This window comes from Rhincodon typus, chromosome 12, assembly GCF_021869965.1.
Source record: "Rhincodon typus isolate 14 chromosome 12, sRhiTyp1.1, whole genome shotgun sequence".
Lineage (NCBI taxonomy): Eukaryota > Metazoa > Chordata > Chondrichthyes > Orectolobiformes > Rhincodontidae > Rhincodon > Rhincodon typus.
Window position 1 is genome coordinate 26,763,710 of NC_063343.1, and position 22,478 is coordinate 26,786,187.

Genomic DNA, 22,478 nt, shown 5'->3' on the forward strand with positions numbered 1-22,478 from the left:
AATTTTCCAGTCGTTTTTAATAATCAAACTGATTCCTCCCCACTTATGCAGTTTTCTTGACTTCAGCAGCCAAATTAGAATTTACCACTTCTTCTTTCATAAAATGAACATTTTCCTCCAGTGTGCATAGTTTAAATTTCTTAAGTTGTTGATGTCCCAGCTGATATTATTACTAGACAGATCCAACTAAAACATGTCTTTATAGAACATATTTTGCTTTGTTTTGATTTTAACAAAGTGGTGTCTTGTTGAAACGTAAGCAAATACTGTTGCAATATTTGGTATAGCTTAGGGAGATTGTATAAATACATCTACTCCTTCTGAAAGCTCAAGTAAAACTGTTTCCATACAGTCTGTGATATCAAATAGAATGGGTAGAGCCAATGTAACATGAACATAAGCCTTTCAGAACCTTATACAGGTACATACAAGTAATGCTAGGAGGCTACAGCTTTGAATAGTATTTGTGAGGTTCATGGGATACGGTATCTAAGGATACATTCAATGATGTTGACCATTCATGTGAGGATATTGAAACTTTTTGCAGTACCACATTAGGCATTAATTCCCTAACTTTTGAATCCTGATGTGGAATGCTACAACGATCCACTCCAACCATCTTTGCAATATTTGTTTGAAGGATCTCCTGTGGTTAGATCACATTTTCTTTACCTACCCTCTCTTCCACCAAAGTGTCTAGCACAACACTGAAAAATCCTGGAGTATTTTTACTTTTATTTTGCATGATTATTGAGCATTTCCCAAAATGTGAAACAGTTACAGAATGACTTTGAACTGCTGATTATATCAGAATGCTACTCCCCTTTAAGTAGTGCAGGTTGGCTTGCCTTGCCTTGCATCAACTTAATCCATCTGCTGAGACATGCTGTTATTCAACTGTATGTTCGTCACTGGTTGCATGCAACAATTGTGTAAATTAGCAATACAGCAAGATGTTGGTTTTCTGTGTGGTTTGAAAGCATTGGATGCGGCTTAATAGTACATCATAAAACTCTATGTTAATTTTTAGGAGCTATTACATTTTGTTTCCCATCTTGCCAAATTCTACAAAAGAACATAATGTTTTAACCACTGTCAGAATCAAACTCACTTATGCAGAAGTTGCTGCTTATAAAACCATTTGTTAACGAATGGTGTGGATTCCACAGTAACAACACATTAAAGAAGTATAAATAAGATGAATAGACAGAATAAAAAATATCAACAAGAATGCTAATTGCCACAAATACGTCAATGGTATAACAGTTCTTTTTTCTCCTAATCACTCTCCCAACCAACCCCACAGATAATGGAAGTTTTGGCTAGCAGAATATAGTTTATGGAGATCCCAGTGACCCAGTGTTGTCAATCAATATTGAATCCACCAGCACTCAGCTGCTTGCTCACAATATTCAAGTCAGCAGAGATAGCATTACAAATTATCTAATCTCCATTATGGTAGGAAGTTGATGCTGCAAATATTGCCTAATTTGTAAAGGAGTCAGTGTGAAGTCCGTAGATTGGATCTTGATTGGCAGAAGGATATTTTCTGTTGAAGAAAAAAATATAAATTAAACAAATATTCCCAACATGCAAACTCGTAATAATTCTGTCATTCATTTTGCAATCAGGTAGCCGTGATAAACGGAAGGAGTAAAATAAAGTTAGCCTGCCTTTCTGAATGGCACTTGATTATGTTCTTTGTTTTTAACAAATAGCAAATTGTTTCAGCTTATGTTTGCTTTCACATAGTTGTCCAATTTTATGCAGATATAATAACCTATATGAAGTTTTAAGTAGCCAAATTAAGGGCTACTTGTGGTGTTTTTCCCACAACAACCAATAGATGCTGTAATGAAATTTATGCTGGATTGTCAGTTATTTTAAATATATTTATCCTATAAGACACTATGAATGAGAAATAAAGTAAAAAATGAAGGTAGTTATCACCAGTTTATATGGAAAAGGATCCAGAATTTTAAACAAATTTGCTTATAAACAACATTGGAGAAGTTCATACTTTGTACAAACATTATAAATGCAACAATAGATTAATAAGAATATTAAAAACCAGTTTAATTATGTATAAAATCATATTGGGATAGGAAAAAATTAGTGTAATGAATTTCCAGATTGAAAATAAAGGCTATCAGCATGGCTGCATTTCCTTTTCATTGTTAGAATTATGTAATTTATTCCATCCTTTGGAGAAGCATTAACCCAGCTTTGGAGATTTGGCAACATGGTAAAACTGTCACCATTTGCCGTCATTACTCAACATGCAGGTGCACAGATTAAAAGACAGATTGTAGTCGATGTTTCTAAGCTTCTTCAGAGAGCGTGGTTATGAGGTTATGAATGGTAATGGTCAATGGTATAACAGTTCTTTTTTCTCCTAATCACTCTCCCAACCAACCCCACAGATAATGGAAGTTTTGGCTAGCAGAATATAGTTTATGGAGATCCCAGTGACCCAGTGTTGTCAATCAATATTGAATCCACCAGCACTCAGCTGCTTGCTCACAATATTCAAGTCAGCAGAGATAGCATTACAAATTATCTAATCTCCATTATGTTAAAATAGGTAAATAAATGAGAACTACTACTTTAACACCAATAATCTCGCTGTAAGACTCCTTCAAAAGGTTACACTTGATTGTTGAATAAAGTGTAACTGAGTTTTAAATGATGTTCTAACTTCATGAGGCAGAATTATTTCACATGATAGGATTTCCTGCCTTGATGCCAAAAAAGTCAGTAGGGAATGTACCCCTGTTCCTGAAGTTGCACCACAGACATTTAACGCTGGGATACATTCATTGGTTGCAAATGGGCCTTCTGCCACTGTCTGGAATGGAGATTCTACCTTATGTGAGCTGCTGGCAATTCTTTAGTTCCAGCAGGGCATAACGGCCACTGGTGACTGCTGAAGGTACACAGCATCCCACCGAGCTAAGTGCCAAGAGCCCAGGTAGGTCTGGGAGTCTTTAGGTAATGCCAGGAGAGGGGGAGATGGACTTGGAGAGTAGGATGATTGTAAAGGTAAGGAGTCTCACCTGGGTGGAGGGTGGGAAAGAGCTTGGGTTGTGCCTCTGACCAAGAGAAAGGAATCATGAGAGAGGAACTTTCCATCCCTTTCCGAATCAAACAGAATAACCTTTATGCCTTCATCTCTGTCCCTGACAGACAGCTGAGCCTGAAATAATTCATAAATGGCCAATTATTGGCTACTTAAAGGCTTCAAATGGGTAAGGAGGCTCCCCTATAGGCCTCACCTGATCCATGTAAATTCACTGCCAGCTCAGGGACTAGCCCACCCATCAGAAATGCATCATTGAGATGGGTATGGCAGGGGAGCATGTTTGGTGTAAAATGTTAGTGGTAAAATTTTGACATTTCTGGTAAGAACTTTTATTAAACCTGAAAGACTAAATTTATATTTATAGAATGGCAAATTTCTCCATTATGTTGATAAAATCCAATATTGTGAAATGTTTTGACATTGGACCCTATACAGATAATTACAGCCTGAGTCATGTCACAACGAGACAGCAGGAGATTGTAAGTGTTGCATGAGTAATAGCACATTGTGCTCCCAGTCCCAAACCATCCAAGAGAGATATCATTGGGTTTAAGACCATTGTGTATAAGTTGCAGCCTACTTATAGTTCAAGGTGGCAGGAAATCGGTCCCTGTGCAACCTTCAAAATCTTGCATTAGCTTTGTGACCTGCTGGTGCGACTGTTAAGGTTACATGTGATCATTTCTACTCTACAGAGATGGCTATCTTCAATCTACATGATTATTGGCATGGTCAACATTGCTTGTGACAAGTGTTTGCAGCTCACAGAGTGTACATTTCACATGCAGGATGATATGATTACAAGGGGTTTACACTGTACTATACAAGTGGATGATTGATGCTACTGGCCCTTGAAGGGCCTCCTGACACTTAAAAGTGGAGCCTGCATATGGTGACAGAAGGAAAAAAAGCTGGTCTGACCATTCCAGGTATGGTCACAGTGACGTTTTTCTCCCATTTGGAGTTCGCATTTAGGAGGTGAGAGAATGTGAAAGTAAATGCAGGTTGGGCTTCATGTTGGTGGTGGTGATCACCTCCTGCAGTATCCCATGTCCTCCCATGTAATGCTGTCTCCCCCATTTTATCTGTTGAATTTGCGCCCCTTCCACTGTCCTTGTCCCATCGTCATCCCAGGTTGATCTCTCTAATCCCAAGTAAAGAATGAGATTCCCTATTTCCCTACCTCAGTAGTGTTCCCTTGTAACAATTGTAAATCATATTTTGCCTCCCAGAGCTGTGGATAAGATGACATTGATGGCACAATAAGTGATATGTTGGACAGAATGAAAAGTGTAGGTATGCAAATTTGCTAATTGTGAATAGGTGAGTGGCAGTAGTTCACTGCACTTTTCTTCCATGGCCCATTTATTTCTTCCCGTATATTGTCTTACAGTGCAAGCACTGTTAAGGGGCTGTAAATGACACCCATAAATGATCTCTTACTTTTCCTATGTCTTGTCTCTCCTCCTATTCTACATCTTGTTTTTTTGAGTTAAAGTTATTTTCCACTATTGTAATAATCACATTCTTAATTAGCAGAGACACCCTACCATCATCTTCTAGATCCCTATTTTTTCAAAATTTTACTCGTGTTTATTTATAATGGTCAACAAGTCAAATATATTTATTCTTAATTTCACTGAAAATTCATCCATCTTGTTGTGACTGCTGCACAAACGTTTAGAAGCACTTGCCCTATCTGCCAGAGTACTCTTAAATTTGGACTCTGTCTTTCCTGCCATATCATTATTATCCTGCTGTGCTATCTTGTTTTCCTTTGATTTACCACTTCACTTTTGACATGATTCCCTCCTGGTTTTTTTTAAGATTAAAGCATGTTCCACTGCTCAAGTTTTATATAGTTCACCAGAGCATTGGTTGCAACATGATTTGGGTGAAGACCATCCCAATGATACCACTCCTGCTTTCCACAATATGTTGCCAGTACCAGATGAATCAAAACCATTTCTCTCATACAAAACTTTGATCAATGCATTCATCTCTCTAATCTTATTTACCCTGTGCCAATTTGCTAGTGGCTTGATCAAGTAATCCAAAAATTATTACCTTTGAGGTTCTGCTCTTTGATTTAGCCTCTAGTTGCACATAATCACCAAAAAGAATCATCTAACAGCTGACAACAGACAGTTATTGTCTGAAAAAAGAAAGGTAGGAATGGAAGTTCTGATAAGCTTTATATTTAGTGTGGTGGGCTGAAAGGCAGCTGAATGAAAGATGAAATACTGTTCCAGAAATTTATGTTGACAGTCATTAGAATAATGTTGAAATCCAAAGGCAGATCATGATGGGAGTACGATTGGGATATTAAAAGTGAGACTTTCAGATTCAAGACCACTGACTGAAAGCATGGAGTTGAAATCAGAAAGTATTAATCAGTTTTAAATCAAGCATAGAAAGCTAAATGAGGTTCAGAAAGACATGGAATCTAGAGTGAGATAAAAGAGAAACAGAAACACATCCACACACAGATATGTACGTTTAAAATCTTTAACAGTAACAATTTTGAAGAAATCAGGCCAACAGTAAAACACATTTTAGATTAAAGAAGATAGCAGGAACTGCCGATGCTGGAGTCTGAGATAACAAGGTGTGGAGCTGGCCAGGCAGTAAGGGTCCAGACCCGAAACGTCAGCTTTCCTCTGATGCTGCCTGGCCTGTTGTGTTCATCCAGCTCCACACCTTGTTATCTTAGATCAAAGAAGTTGTATGTAGTAACCATTGCTTTCCATACCACTATTTTTTTTCCTTTCAAGTACACCAACAGTAGCTTTTTAACTGCATTATGGGAAACTAGTGGGCAAGTACCCCAAGATCAAACCATTCCATTTACCTCAATGGCTAATCAATCAGTGAGCAAGGTTACAATGCCCCCAGTTCAGGAGCACGGTATTATTTATAGCAACCTACAAATTCTGCTCTGAACTGCACTGGTGTGGATGCTAGAGTTTGATGTCCAATTTACTCCACGCATACTATTACTCTCACCACGATTATAAATGCAAAATCAGAATCGAAACCTTTGACTGCAGTGATGAGCTTTTGTCACTGGATGGCACTGTAGGATGAACTTTAATCACTTTCCACGTGCTGATGATGTTGGTTTCCGTTTTGAGGAAGTAAAAGGTGAGCATTGTTACTTGTTTTTACGTTGTATTGGTCAATATATAATCATCCAGCTTTGATAATCCAGTCACCTTTGTTAATTGAATGATGAGCCCACCCTCTGGCTATGTGGCCAGTTTGGAGAAAAACAGCCAGAAATTGACTTTCCCACATGGTGTGGGATTTTCTGATAGCCTACACTACACCACCCCAACACCATCGCTTTAAACCTGCTAGCAAGATCCTGAAGACCACAGGGAAATCCTGCTCTAATGTATGAGTGACTCTACTCCCAAAACGACCGAGCATGTTTTACTTTTGTTAGAGGAAAAAACTGTGAATGAAAAATGATGTAAGTTTCTGTAATAGTTAGATAGCAGAAGAGGTGCTGAGGAAATTGGCATGTGATTTTTGAAAGGGACTGGGTGGATGAATTCGACCACTACATACGAGCTGTGTTCACCCAGATGATACCCAATAGGGCATTGCCAGGAAACATCACCCATGTTTTGAAATTGAAATTCCATTACCTGACCGATGAATAATTAATAAATCACAAGACAAGTGTCCATTATGTTTCAAATGCAAGCTAGGGTGCAGAATATTGTCTATTTTGGTATCAAGTGTGTTAGTTAAGAATTGTGGCGATAAGGGTAAAGTGAGAGATGTGAAGACAGAAAAGTGATAAAGGTGTTTTGGAGTTACGGAAGGCAGTTGGTATACATTAGGCAAAATGTAGACACCCTTGGCCTAGGTACAACATGATAAAGGATATATTGAAGGGGTTGTTTTATGAAGGTGAGGGGTGCGATGGTTTTTCATGTGGTGAAAAGAAGATTAGGAGGATTATACTGCACTTGCACCATCTTCTGCATTGTTTGATCAGTTACACATTTGAAAGAGTTGATAATCAGGGCCAGCAGCATCATGGCAGTTCCTACTATCTCTGTCATGGTGTCTGGTTTGCTGAAAGAAAGATTTATTGCCGTGAATCCCCAGATTTGGACCTCTTTGATTAGAGCTTGGAGGTCATCAGTCAGATTTGCCAGCTATCTTGGTGCAGAGCCCAGTGGGCACAGCCAGTACCATAAATTGACACACTGTGGGTGAGAATTGGGAAGAGATTGACAGCAAGACCAACTGTTAGTTACTTGTCTTGCTAATGGACATTGATCTGACGTTACTTGGATTCTGTTTAGTTCTCTTAAAGAACTACAGGGCTGAATCTTACGCTTTTTGTTTGGTAAGTGAGTTGTGTCAAGTGTCTCGGATGGATTCTCAGCACAAAGCTAATGAGCTTTCTTGCTATTGCTTACCAAAACATACCTCAATAATCACCTAATCCCACCTCTATGATATCCTTCATATTCGATTCTAACTCCATCTTGCCATGTGCCACTCCTCGAACAACTCAACATCCACCATATATCTGCCAAAAGACTAGCATCTGTTTGCTAGACCATCTTTAAAAGGCCATTGTACTTCCAGAAAAGGATTTTATTAAATCTATTTTATTAAATTTTATTAAAATTTTATTACATTTTATTATTGACTCTTCAATACTTTGAAGTCTAATTCTGACATGGCAACAGAGAAACATTAACCTACATTGATAATAATCCATTGGCATTCTTGGAAAAGTTTAGAACTCGAAATGCAATATCATTCAGAGTCTGTTATTTCATCCATTTAAATGTTAAGATTATCCACACTTCTGAAACTGAAAGTGTGATTGCACTGCATTGTCCTGAGTGTAAGATGATATAAGTTGAAAGTCTAAAATGCTGAACTATTGTATAACAGGGGAGGGAATAGACATAGTTTGTTTTTAATTTTGTGTCACGCACCATATGATGAAACATAACAGATGAAATTTCATTTCAGAAACTATGTGGAGGCACGCAAAGACTGTAACATTTTCTGTATTTTTGATCGTGGACTAAAATAGAAAAAGGAACGGTTTTCAAAACCAAGAATTGTGGAAAGAATTGCTGCATTTTTAAAAGCAAGTCACCAGACTCAACATGTGTGATTTTTAAAGAGCTGCTTTGTTTAAGCAGTTGGGGAGTTGGGCGATGATTTGTGGATTGTCAGCAAGTCATGTGCAGATTGGGATATGGCAGGCAGCTGGTAGTTCATTGGTTTGTGCAATTGAGACAATTTGTGGATGCCAAAGATCACCAGCCTGGTGACAACTCTTGTTCCTGAGAAGCTGAATATCATTCATACCCACAAAAGCTAGAGGGCAAAGCCCAGAGGTCTTACGGTGCAGTGACAGTGTCCTTGCTCTGAACCAGGAGGTCCAGATACAAATCTCACCTGCTCCAGAGCTGTAGAATAACATCTCTGAACAGGTTGCTTGGAAGATAGAGAGGGAGAAGCCTGAGGCACTGTTAATAAACTATTAATTCGGAAACTCAGCTAATGCTGAGGACCTGGGTTCAAATCCTGCCACACCAGATGGTGGAATTTGAATTCAATAAAAAAATCTGGAATTCAGAATCTAATGATGACCATGAAACCATTATCATTTTAAAAATCCATCTGGTTCACAAATATCCTTTAGGAAAGGAGATGGCTGTCCTCACCTACTCAGACTCTCAACCCATAAAACCAATTATGTTTTGTTTGTCTGTGTCGAGGAGTTTTAAAAAGTTTTAATTGGTAGAATCATACGTTGGTAATTCATAGCTGTTTGGGATTGGAAGTTCCTATTAAGTACAGGAAACTTGTCAGTGTTTTCTGTTAACTCCATTCCAACAGACATGTCAATTAGGACTGCGTGCTTTGATTAGATCCTTGACAACAGCCATGGTAGTAGGGTTTAGGAATTAGCACACTCTCCCAAGTGGGTGGTAACAATTCTGCCTTTCTTTTTTTGTAATGCTGTGTACCCTGGAATATCTATTTCCCAAACTTTGTCAGCTCAGAACCATATCTGTTCACTGACATATACATTGAAAACATTTATCTGTGTTTGTGCCCTTAATCCATCCATTTTATTCTGGATGCACAGCATATTCAGATAAAAATAACATTGATTTTTCTTTTATTTCTATTTCCTGCATGCACTTTAATCACACATGCAGTATTCATCATGAACTCTTCACAGGAATAAACATTCCTGGGCTTTCTTTGTCCTTGTCAGTCTACTTTTCTAGGACCTCAACTCTTTTCTTTGAATTTCTAAATCTCCCTTCATTGAACTATTGCGCTCTCCCCAATCCTATTTGTTAGTGCAAACCCATTCTCCTGACTTTGATCATATTTGCTGGTGTACCCTTTTGTTTGTATGCTGATCCCTCCTGCCACACACTGGTTACCATTACCCGTATTGTTACCCTCTACTATTGTCTGGCCTTTTCTTGATTAAATTAAATTAGAATCCCTACAGTGTGGAAACAGGCCCTTTGGCCCCACAAGTCCACACCGACCCTCAGAGCATCCCACCCAGACCTATCCCCCAATAATCCACCTAATCTACAAATCCCTGAACACTATGGGCAATTTAGCATGGTCAATCCACCTAGCCTGCACATCTTTGGACTGTGGGAGGAAACCGAAGCACGCAGACACGGGGAGAATTTGCAAACTCCACACAGACAGTCATCCGAAGGTGGAAGTGAACTCAGGTCCCTGGCGCTATGAGGCAGCAGTGCTAACCCCTGTGCCACCATGCTTGAGAATCAGCACACTCTTCCCAAGTGGGTGGTAACAATTCTGCCTTTTTTAGTAATGCTGTGTACCCTGGAATACCTATTTCCTAAATTTTTCTCCTTAACTTTTCAAATCTCTCCACTAAGGAGTTTAGAGTCCTTTCTGTGGCCCTGGTTATATAACCCACTAGGACACTGATCCCAGACTGTTCATTAGAAGACTGTTCTAATGGGAAAACTCTCTTTTCCAAGTACTCATTTCAGCACCTCGTGGATCAAAACTCATTTCTTCCACACAAATCGTTTGGGCTATATGTTCAATTCTCTAACCGTATTTGCCTTTTACAATGTTTGATGGGTCAGGATAAGATTGCCTGTAGCTAGCGTGAACACAACACTCCTGCTCTTGCTAGCCTCGACTGTGGGAGTGGACCTTTCAAGCCTCTCTGGAATTTTGATGGAGTTGAACCTGTTCCAATGGTTTTCATTATGTGGAACACCTCAGTGGAAAAAGGCTGTTGCTTCTTGGAGTGTAGGCCCTTTGCTTTGAAATACAAAGAAAGTTTTACTTTTATTGTAAATGTTAATATACTTTCATTGCCGTGATTGATTACAGGACTCTGTCCTGCAAAGTTAAGTTGACTTCTGCTGACAAAGGGCAGCGCTTTGAAAGCTTGTGATTTCAAATAAACCTGTTGGACTACAACCTGATGTCGTATGACTTCTGACCTTGTCCACCCCAGTGCAACACCGGCACCTCCACACATGACAATGCTCCTTGTAATGTCCAATAATTAAAAAGTGTCACCTATTACAGAGGAATTAACAACAAATCGAACCAAGAGACTCACACAAAGGGAAATTCTCAAAACCCAAGACCGTCATTTCTGAAGTTCGAGATGGTCAGTGTCTGCTCCACTGACATTTCTCCTCCTCCTGGAGTCAAATAAGTTAGAGATTACTTTGATAGCTTAAAGTCTGCTGTGCATTGGTTGTAAAGATCCTTTGTGCAATGGATTTTAGTGGTATCAATCTATTTCCTTGAATCATGATTGTACTGCACAAAACTAGCCTTAATCTACCCTTCAATGGCTCTCTGATAACCTGAAAGGTGCTTGATGTGGGAAATGGAAACATTCACATTGGTGTAGAAGGGAGGTTCTTTCTTAAACTGGCCCATGGATCTCATAGCAGTTATATACTATAATAGTTAAACAACTATTAATAATAAAAAAGGAAAGAACAAATCAGCAAAGTGCTTTGTAAAAATTTAATTCAGGTCAACCATATGGAATGGAATATTAATCAATGTAGCAATAAAACAGATTCACTTACAAATAATGAACAATGCTGTCAGATATTCTTTACACAACAGTGAAAGTGTGTTGTCAAAATTTGTCTTACCAAAGTCTTATTTGCAAAGTATTCTGACTGACTGAATGCAATGCAAAGTTCCTTTTCCTTCAGACTAGATGATTCCAACATTGGACAAACCTTGTGCCCTGTACAAGAATCAAGGTTGGTAACATTTCAAGCCTTGACTGCCTAGGAGATTAATGAGCCATATCTAGGTCAATTGGTGGAGTTTGGGTCCAGTTTAGGATGATGGACAAGATTCCCAATTCCTAGTTGCCCAATCAGAGGACCAGCAGCTTTGGGAGGATGGAAATCTGTCATGGTCAGAGGTAGCCACTGCATAATGGGTTTGGAAGGGCCCCCTCACCTTTGGAAGAGGTATTCAATTGAATGAACTAAACAGAGAGCTGCGCTATTAGGACACCCCTTTCGAGAGGAAACTGTTCCATATATGGCGGCAATTATGGCCAGGTGATAACTTCAGATCCTGTGCCAGGAGGGGTGGGTTAGAAGTCACAACAGGAGGTTTTACAGGGCAATCAGGCCAGCTGCAAGTTGCCTGTAGAAGTTCCTGGTGACAACCTCAATCAACTCACATATGTGAAGTTTAAATTTCAAACTGGCTACCTACCTCTGCTGGGTTCATAGCCATTGCTTGTCATCGCCTGCCTTGTGACAAGATCACTCAGAGGTGATAATGCCTGCAAACCCACCACTGGAAACGATGGGCGGGGGGAGTCACACCCCTTGTGAACAGTCATAATGTTAGCATTAATTCAGTTTGTAATACAAAACAATAAATAGACAATAAGAGTGTTCAGTCATTTTCTCTGTGCCTTTGAACAATGCCAGTAGAAATTTACTGGCAGATTTAAAACCAAATTGTAAACATTTATTGTGCTTAATGCTAAAGTTCAATATATTATCGGACAGAGATTTTTCAGGATTTTTAGACAGGATATGAGGCAACTAGAACTTTGTACTTGGACAAACCATGGTTTGCAAAAAAAAAAGGCACAGCCTGGTGCTTATAAAAGTACAAAGAAAATGTTTAAGTTTTAACTGAATATTTGTTTCTTTTAAACATACACACTGATGTAGTGCTGTGTTCCAAATAAGCCATAACGTTTCATTTCCTGTGTACTTAATGTATTAAAAAGTTAAAATATGTTTCCAAGCAAATGCATTCAGTTTGTATTGAAACCATAATAATTCAGGGTCTGTTCTATATACAATGTTATAATTTGACATAAAAACAGGAGTCTGAACTTGAGACTGCACCGTGTTCCACTTTCCACAAGGACATTTTAAATTCAATACTTTTTAAAAACAAAATCCAAAACTTTTAATTTACGGATTATTTTATAGCAGGTCAGCATTAATTTTGTTAAATGTCAAATTACATCAATACAAAAGAAAAGCAACTGACTAGTGTTATATGAGTACTACTTTGTAGCTGACAATGGGAGGGAAATAGCAGGGAGTAATGTAACCAAAAGTAAACAATAACTTGTGCCATACCATGCATTATCAAGGTGAACTACCCAAAAGGCAAAATCACAGGTGTACTAAAAACAAAACCAAGACGATTAATGCTAAATATAGCTTGTTAGAGTAAAGACAGAAACAGGCATTCAAATGGATAAGATGAATTAACATAATAACATAAGGAAGTTTTTGTTTAATGCAGATCTGTATTTTACTATCAGTTGCTACAAAGACTGAATTTATAAACTTAAACACTTAGAACAATGGACCAAAAATTTCAGATTTTAATTGTTCAGTAATCCATTCAGGAAATATATTCCATTAATTATCAAAATTAGCCATAAACTACATTCAATAATTATCTATAATTATAGAATATAGTTTGTGGCTAATTTTGGTGTGCATTATGGCATTAAGAAAAATGAAATATTTCAGACAGTAAAAAGGCACATTTGAAAGTTCCTTTCAAACATTTCAATTATGTAATCCTTAGAAAATTTGGAGAAACAATTTTGAATTTATGCTTAAAAGTTGATGAAAAGATAAATAGCCTAAATCAAGTGTAGTCTTAAATATTTTTCATTGCAATAGAGTGCATTATAATATTAACACTTTAGTGCTGCACAGAAAATTGTAACTTTTATCCATGGTGACATGGAAAGAGAATTGTAAATGTTGAACTTAATGGTAAATTACAATACCAGAAGCCCAGTAATATAATTTGGCATTATCTTCTTCATTAATGAGGTAAAAAGCAAACAAAACATTTGCTACGAGGCATTAGACAAAATGAAAATATTGCATTATTGGAATATTACTGTTTACCAATGTTCTACAGATCCAAATTAAAATGGACAGACAATACTTTATCATTTTCCAAGGCCACTGCACTCAGTGTTTACTGCATTGTAAAACTTCCTTTTCCAAAAAATTATAGGCCATGTTTTCAGCTGTCTAGGTCATTACCATTGCATTTCCCTCCCTAAACACCTCCAAGCCTTTCTCCTCCTCTTGCTCAAATAATTAGGTTTTAAGGAATAAGCTTTCACTGTTCTAACCTCTCCTTTTGGCTTGTATTTTGTTGTTTGCTTGTCTGCCTGTGAAGCACTCTGGGACATTTTTCTCCATTCAAGGGACTAAAGTAGCCACTACATCATAAGTCGCCAACTTTTAATTCAGTAAAAATTGGTTGATGACGAAAATGTAAATGAGGAAAAGGAGCACTTGATTTAATTACTTTGCTGCGTTTTACATATTTACTCAAATGAATCAGTTATGATGCCCCAGAGTAATTGATAAATAGTGTTTTCCACTGTTTGTTTCCACAGTCTAGAGTAACATTTTTTGGTTCAGAAGGCAGCATCATGTCTTCCTCTAGGTTCTTTCCCATATTCTGTCTTGCTTGCACAGAGTTTATCTTGTCCTAGATGCTTACCTAGTGTTATCTGGATCTATTGCACTAAACTGTTGAGCACCTAAACAGCCCTTCCTGGCTCCTATTGGCCACATATGGTGCCACTGCAGCAAGCACTCTCTTTGGAACTTGAACCATGGATCTTCAGGTCCCAGGTGAGAGAGTACTACCTATGGTCTGATGTCATTTAATTAAAGCATAGCACATTTGGCAATATAGTATTCAAGTGTTTCATTTTGCTGCTTACTCCACAATCATACTTTTGTGATGGGCCTACTTGGGTTTTAAAAATCCGATTGCTACATAATCTCTTCATAGGAGCAAAGATGAGCTGCTTTCATCATTTCTCCTCAAGTATTAGGTCATACCTTTTTGTCTAAATATTCACAGTAAAAATGGAGGCCTTGACTTATTATGGTGAGAATATACATAACTTTAGGATGGTGAAAAACGTCATGTAATGACAGAAAAATCCAAAAAAAGGCGAGAATCAACTGAGAAATCTTTTCTGCCATGAAATGGCCACTTCTGATCATCTGTAAAGATATCCAAAAACCTGATTCTCTCAAGTCTTTCTTAAAAATAACAAAATCAAACCAGGAGGAGATGAGGAAACTTTGTTTGGGAGCAGAAGTTTACACACAGGATATCACACTTGGAAATGAACAGCTTGCAAGAAGAATTTGTTCACCAAGAGTGAAAACTAATCGTGATTAAAATGTTCATGATTACTTTAGGTGGGAAATGTATAGAGACTAATCATAGGAGAAAATTCTCATGCTTTAAATGTATCATGCCATATAATTAAAAGTTCATTGTCATCACAGGTTACTTCTGTATAAGAAGCACAATAGATAAGACAAAATGAAAATTACACTGCAAAGCAGGGGAAAAAAATTCTTTTCTGCCCTCCAGTTAAATGATAAAGTTATGGAAAATGGTGAAGTAGTTTTTAACAGTCAGAATGCATAGACTATAATGAAACAGTTAATACCCTCATTTTGTCAATGTTTTACTTTGACATACAGGAATAATATTTTTTAATTATTTTAAAATCCAAACATTGACTCATCTAGGATTTTGAAGAAAGACGTTTTGTTGAACAACACATATGATTCAAATGAAATACAAGTTTGATTTTTTTTTTAAAAAGTGAAAGTAACTGTCTTGATCTTGTAGATAGTATCAACATTTCCCATTGCCTTGAGTTAAAGATATAATTGATTACTTCAAGTGAAATCGTAGTTTCCAACAAAAAAAAAAATTACGGCTTCTAATACTAATTACTGCAACGCCATTAAGATTTTGTATTCTTGGTGAATGTCCATATTTCAGATGTTTGGATCAACATCTGTCAATGGGTTTTAATGCTGGTACCCAGCATAGACTCTATTATTGTATGTTGGATACATTTTTATGCTGTTTGACCAGCTTGATTTCCTGGCACTTTATTTTCAATAAAAATAAAGGTTTATGGACTTAGTGAGTAGCTCAATATCCCTTCTTAAAGCCTACCCATTGGTGCAACATTACTGTTCAAGGCATATTGCAAAAGGATGACTACAGTTGTAAATCAAGCTATAATTTCCTATTGTTAGTGGATTTGTATACATTATTTTAAAAGTACAAAAATTAAGTGGAGTTTTAATTCAAGATGCAAAATAAATGAGAGGGAAACAATTAAAATAATATCATGAGAAGCAAAATGCATGTGTGCACATAATAAAGCATTGCTCCTGATGTTATTGAAAAACTATCCCTTCGTTAACCTAGAGAGCTAGATGAGAGTGTAAAGGCATTAAACTTACCATAGGTATTTTGGTAGTGCTTTGGTCTCGATGGAATAAATTTGCTTCTGTTCTTAACATAAAAATGTGAACTTTAATTTACACAAAGCTCACCAATGGATTTCCAAAACTAAACAATGCATGTCCTTCTTGATTTGTCTATTTCTATAACACAGAATACATGAGTGGTGCAGTCATTCCATTGATGAAATCACAAAAGATGACTTTAAGTTGCTGAAGCACCATTCAGCTCAAAGTGTAGCGTTTGATTTCTGGTCAGTTGTGCCAAGGTATGGGATCTCTGCTAATACAAATCATTTGGCCTTATTATTCCTAGGTAGGGAGGGAAACTAACATCAAAATCAGTTAAGGCTTCCTTCACGTGATTCCTTTATGGCAGAATGTCTGTGCAACCAATAATTAGGGCATGATTAGGCTCAGTTTTGCTCAGTTCCATAGTTAATATCAAAAGAAAACTGTCTGTGAGGGTGACATAAATATATTTCATCAAGATTCAACATCTCTCTTTTTAGGTGAGAGGAAAATGAAGAGAACAGACAGGAAGAAACATGGAGGAAAAGCGTGCGATTATTTATAAATTAATATATTTTCAAAAAAAGTTATTCATCTTCAGAATAGCTGCTGTTTTTGACCTATGCCAGCACAGAAACATATTTCTTTGTCTTAGGGTGCTTGACCCTATTTCCTAGTTTAATGCATGGTAGGTAGTGATATTACATTTGTTACTGCACAAGCCTCCTTTATTTTAAAAAAATAAAATTGATTTACCCCCATAAACAATGTAAAACTGAAACCAGATAAATCTGGCTTTTTTGAGTAAAACACTTCAGGTATGATGAAAGCAAAAGCATATTGTGTTATAAAGCAAAATACATTTTAAATTAGTATTCCACTGTTTAACCAGCTGAAAAAGGTAGCTCTATTAATTACTGCAAGAAGAATTATTTTCACATACTTTTTTTGCAATATTCATTTCAAAACTCAGCCTCCAAATTTATTTTCAAATATATAACACCCCATTGAAAAATTAACTTCCTCAGCATTACACATTTAAGAAGCAGGAGACTCTCTCTCATTTAAAAAAAAAACCCAAATTAGTTAATTTTAAAAGATCTGTCAAATATCATTGCTTAAAAACTTTACAGATCCTAATCCCATCTCATAATAAACAACATGATTAGAAATACACAAACATGTTTCAGAAAAAAACAATTATACTTAATTTCATCTGAAATTTAGTCAAGTTAAAATGAAGAAATTATTTCAGTGTGCTTTGGAACAACATGTTCAAGTTTCTCAAGCTAACAAATCAGAGCAGTTTTCTTGTATTTGGTCACAGTTAAACATTAACAGAAGGTGTTTGCTTCCCAGTCACCATTCTTTTGGTGTACATTTGAAGCAAACATCACAGCATCATGAACACTGTAAAATACCAATCTGTGGATGTTACAACTTTCGAAATAGCCTCCTTTGCGAAGGCTATCAATAACAGAGGCATTACAGTTTGATAGAAGAATTGGGATTCCAATCTGTTTATAATCTTTAAAGACTTCCTTTACCGTAGCTACACCTGCAGTATCCAAGAATTGAATAACTGAGCAATCAATGATAATTGTATGGAATTCAAACTCTTGCTTGGAAAGCTGTACTGTGACATCATTCTTGTTAGAAATACCAGAATTTCCTGTCACTTTTTGTTCCATTTCCCGACTTATTTGCCTTTCTGCTTTTTTCTTTGCTACAATTATTAGAGTGGGGTCAACTGTGTGTTTGTACAGGGATGTCTTGAAGAATTCTTTGTTTGCATAGTACAACGGAGCCTCAAATCTAAATATTTTGATACCAGTCAAATTTTGAAGATTTTTATATCGTCCTAAGTCTTCATAAATTTCTGTCCCTTCAAGGTGGCCAAGCGTAGTGGCTCTTGGTACTTGTGTTCGCACAATGACACAGATCACAGAAAAGCTAACCCCAATCAATAGTCCTAATTCTGTGCTGATTAAGGCTGATGATAGCATTGTGACAAACCATATGACAGTGTCCACCTTGTTCACCTTCCACATTCTGGGTAAGTCAATGAATTTTCTTAAAGCCCCCCGCAGATTTACAATAGTTATGACACCCAAGACACATTTCTGAAGTGAGTAGAAAAGAGGTGCAATCACAAGTAGCACAAGGAGAAGCACTAATGCGGTCACTATACTTGACAACTGTGTCTTGCAACCTGTAGATTCTTTCACAAGAGTTTTTGCAAGGGCAGCACTGGTTGTGAAGGAATGAAAAAATGCTGGAATAATGTTACAGGTACCAATCGCAAACATTTCTTGATTGGCTCTAACTGTATACCCATGCTTCTTGGCAAACATTTCTGAAAGAGAAACAGTAATTGCAAACCCAATGATAGCAATTGGAAGGGCGTCTGCAGCTATTCGAGGTATCAAGCTCCAGTCTGGAGGGGTGGGAGCCATGAATCCAGTGGGAATGTTTCCAGCAATAGTTGAATTAAACTTCTCATTCAAATGCCCATAATGAGAGACCAAGGTAGCAACAACTACAACCAAAAGCTCACCTGGAATTGGTGCTTTTAACTTGGATTTATAGCATTCATTTATTTCTTTTAAAGGCACTAGAACAAGAAGGCACAATGCACTGGTTATGACATCACAGACATTAGTTCTCTGGATATTTTTAAAGATGTACACCCAGGTTTGCACAAGTGAACCAGGACCATGAGCACGTGGAATGCTGATCCCAAGAAGGTATTTAACTTGTGACGTAAGTATAGTGAATGATGCTCCAGTGGCAAATCCGCTAAGTAAGGAATCAGACAAGTACACTGATATAAAGCCCACTTGGAAGATGCCCATGGCAATCTGGAAACAAAATTAAGAAAACAATTATGAATGACATAATTCAGAGAGCTGGAAATAATTGAGAATTCCTACGTTCGCATCGTGGTTAGTGTACTGTATTTTGCATGCCCTTCATTTCCAAGAGTCTTTACGTTATGGAATTAAACAATCAAGAGTCACATTTTGTTAAAACCTCTATTTAAAATGTACAAGTGAGACAAACATACATACTGGACATGAAACAAAAACAGAAAATACTGTAACTGCTTATGGGTTAACTAATACCTATAAAAAATAATTGGCTCAGGTATGCACCCATTATAAATTTTATATACAAATATATAAATTATATACATAAAATATTTAAATACATAGGTTTTCCACAGATAAGGAAATAAATCTTGATCTTTTTGAGGCAATAATACATTAAAATATCCCTAAATCATTGAAATTGTGGTTATTGATAACAGTTTAAGTGGAAAGTCTTTTAATTGATTGCATTGGACTTTTGTGTTGTTACTACCACAAACAATAATACTTCTGTCCAGCACAAGAACAGTACAATGAGAATTATGGCCTGTACTAAGGCATTATTTACTGTAAACTTACCTTGAACTGAGTTTTAAGTCATATAAAATAACAATATTCTGGTAGCACTTTTTTTTTTCATACTATGGGGTAGATTCAGGGAAAAAAATAGTCAAGTAGGATTATAGACAATTATTTATTGAATCTCCTCAATGTCTTTTAACAAAGTCTGCTGTCCTTTTTTTTAGGGCCTATACATGACACCACTCCCATGCCAATATGGTTGCTTCACTACTAAGAAGTGATCTAACATTCAAATGGATGAGCCTTCACATAATTAGATTTCATAAATTTACAGCCAGCAACCAGCAAAACTACAAATTGAGATTCATCAGCCACAGCTCAGGTGGTAACATTCTGCTTTTGAAGTCACAAAGAACTGAGTTCAAGTCACATACCACTAACTGCACACAAAATCAAGAGTGATAATCCTGATCATTTCTAAGAGAGTGCTAACTGTCAGAAATTTCTTTCTATTGGTTTGGATATTAAACAGAGGCCCCTCAAGTGCACAAGTGGATGTAAAACACCCATTTCACTATTTTGAGCAAAGAAGTTACTCCCAGTGTTAGCTATCCCTCCATTAAAATTACAAAACAGATTATCTGATCATCACATTGTTGTAGGTGGGAGTTTGCTTTGCACATAATCGTTGCCATGTTTCCTACATTACAGCATTGGCTACACTTGAGATTCCTTTTTTGTTTAAGATTATTGATTAATCCTGTCTAATTACACATTTCCAAGTCTAAAATAGCATGTTCAACAGTTGGTTCCACAAGATGCTGAAACAGTCCGAATGCAGTTTATGAACTCATCCTGAAAGCTATCTTTGCTAATTTGATTTGTTCAGTCATGTGAAGATTAAAGTTCGCATGATTATTGATGTGCTTTATCTTGGAAGATCTCAATATTTCTTGATTTATGTTCTATCCTACAGTAACACTTATGGGGGCTATACACTATTCCAAGTAATAATTTATTGTTTATTTCTTATCTCCACCTAATCCAACTCTAAACCTTGATCTGAGTTAAGATCATGTCTCACTACTATACTGTCATTTATTGACAGAGATAAATGATCTCCTTTTCTATCTTTTCAAAATGTCTATTATCCTTGAATATTCAGCTCTCAGCCAGGATCATCTTGGGAATGATTTATGTACTGGTTAACATAAGTACTACCTGATCATTTAGTTTGATTTATTCTTTTAAAAACTAGAGAAGCAATCTAAAATGTATAAAAATTCAGCTTAAAATCTGATTTGACTACTTGTTTACATTGGAATGGGTGAGAAAGGTAAGTGAAGTTATAATGACCTGGATTTTGAAGATGATAAAGGGGAAGTGAACAGCCCTCACCATTATTATAACATAAACCTGCCATCAACTTGCAGTGTCTACACAAGTGCTGTCAAGATTGGAAATCTGGAAGCTGCTTTCAGAGATGCCACACTGCTGTACAGGGCAAGGGGCAACAATCCTCACAGCATTATTTCAATGCCAAATTGATATAATGTAAACTCATGAAAATTAGAATATTTCCTCACAAAAGATGGCTGGGGCATTTAGAAGTAAGTACACTTTTAGATGGCAATGAAGAAAGCTCCTTCAGTAAGTAACGTCTCTGGCCACAAAAATGTATTTTACAGGACTAGATCTCATTCAGCAATCGTGAAGAAAAATCAGAGTTAATGTTTTGGTCCGGTAACCCTTCCTCAGGATGCTGCCAGACCTGCTGAGCTTTTCCAGCAATTTCTGTTTTTATTGCATTGCTCTGTTGAGCCTATTTTTCCCCCAAAACTTTGTTTCTTTTATCATTCTCACTCTTCTTTCCCAATCCTGATGTAGCTTTCGGCACGTGAATTAAAACCTAATCTATACTTTATACTTCTTTGCTTAGACTTTGCATGTCTCAATGAAGATTCCATAATTTGAATAGTTGCTGACACTGAATGCTTCATGCCCTATTCTACAGTTATGTAGAAGATAATGGCAATGGGTAATGACGATGGATTTGAGCATGTTAGTGTTCTAAAACTCAAATTCTTTTGTGGACCACTGTCAACAAGATGATTGACGGAAACCATTCCTACAGTGCTTTGAGTTTAATAACTGTACTGATATAATGGTCTTACATTTTCACCGTTATTGCATTCAGGGTTACAACCAGCCTGAGCACAATTAATTATGTGGCTTAAGATAACAATATTTTCAGTGTAGGTCATGCAGGCAAGTATAATTGTACACCAAAATAGTAGTTGACCTTTTATGGTTATCCAAACAAATTCTGCCTGAGCTCATTTCTTTGTGAGACCCATCTCTAAATTATACAACCTTGTGTACATTCAAGCCTCACAGAGCCCCATATTAGTTCCTGCAATTGCACTTGCTCAAGGGTTGACTTAAAATTATGACTAGATTTCCTGGTACATCTTGAAAATATTTTTGGTGTTTTGTTAAATTTTGCTGAGCACTTACTTTCACTTACCCTCAAAGACTGGCAGCGTATTTCTTGTTTACATTAATGCATTTTATCACAGCAGTACTTGTCATCTTAAAAATGGAACTGCTGCATCAATCAAAGACTCTCAAGCACGCTGTGCCTGATGTTCTCAGATGAAAATCAAATGAGTTGAAACTTTAAATTTTCATTCTGAATTCCATGCCTTCTCTGTCTCCGATTTTTTTTTCATTCTAATGAGATTTGCAGGAAATTTAAGTGTAAGACAATTAGCAGAATTGGTGTAATTTTGGGTCTAATTCTCATTGAACAAGTTTCAAATCCATCGCGCATACAACAGACACCAATTTAGGTTTAAGTAAGTGTTCAACTCACCTGATAGACTCCAGCCATAAATGTCAAAGTTGAGCCAACACGAATGGCAAGACAACTTCTGTCGCAAAAATCTGTGGACTGGTTGAACATTTCTGATTGGGCAGTTTTATTAACATCATAGAGGTCATACCCAAAATATTGAACTTCTCGATCCACAACCTGGCCAATCATTAAGCAAAGCACACCAAAGATACCAACTGAAATATGCTTTGACGTTCCCATCAGGAAGTAAATGATGCAAGCAAAGAATGAGGTGTAAAGCCCATATATTG

At 36.9% G+C, this 22,478-nt stretch overlaps 1 protein-coding gene across 7 annotated transcripts in view; it reads right to left on the bottom strand.

The window, feature by feature from the left end:
- Window positions 1–721: 721 nt before the first annotated feature.
- slc26a2 (solute carrier family 26 member 2) overlaps window positions 722–22,478 on the bottom strand; it is a 48,356-nt gene continuing 26,599 nt past the window's right edge. For 6 of the 7 annotated variants that reach the window (XM_048603687.1, XM_048603688.1, XM_048603689.1 and 3 more), the window contains 2 exons: window positions 22,207–22,478; window positions 11,118–18,800 (listed from right to left, as the gene is read on the bottom strand). In XM_048603687.1, coding sequence (XP_048459644.1) covers window positions 17,274–18,800; window positions 22,207–22,478 — 1,799 coding nt within the window. In that variant the 3' untranslated portion in view covers window positions 11,118–17,273. Of the gene's footprint in view, window positions 1,550–11,117; window positions 18,801–22,206 lie in introns of those variants that run through there. The other variant, XM_048603690.1, reaches the window with a different exon arrangement.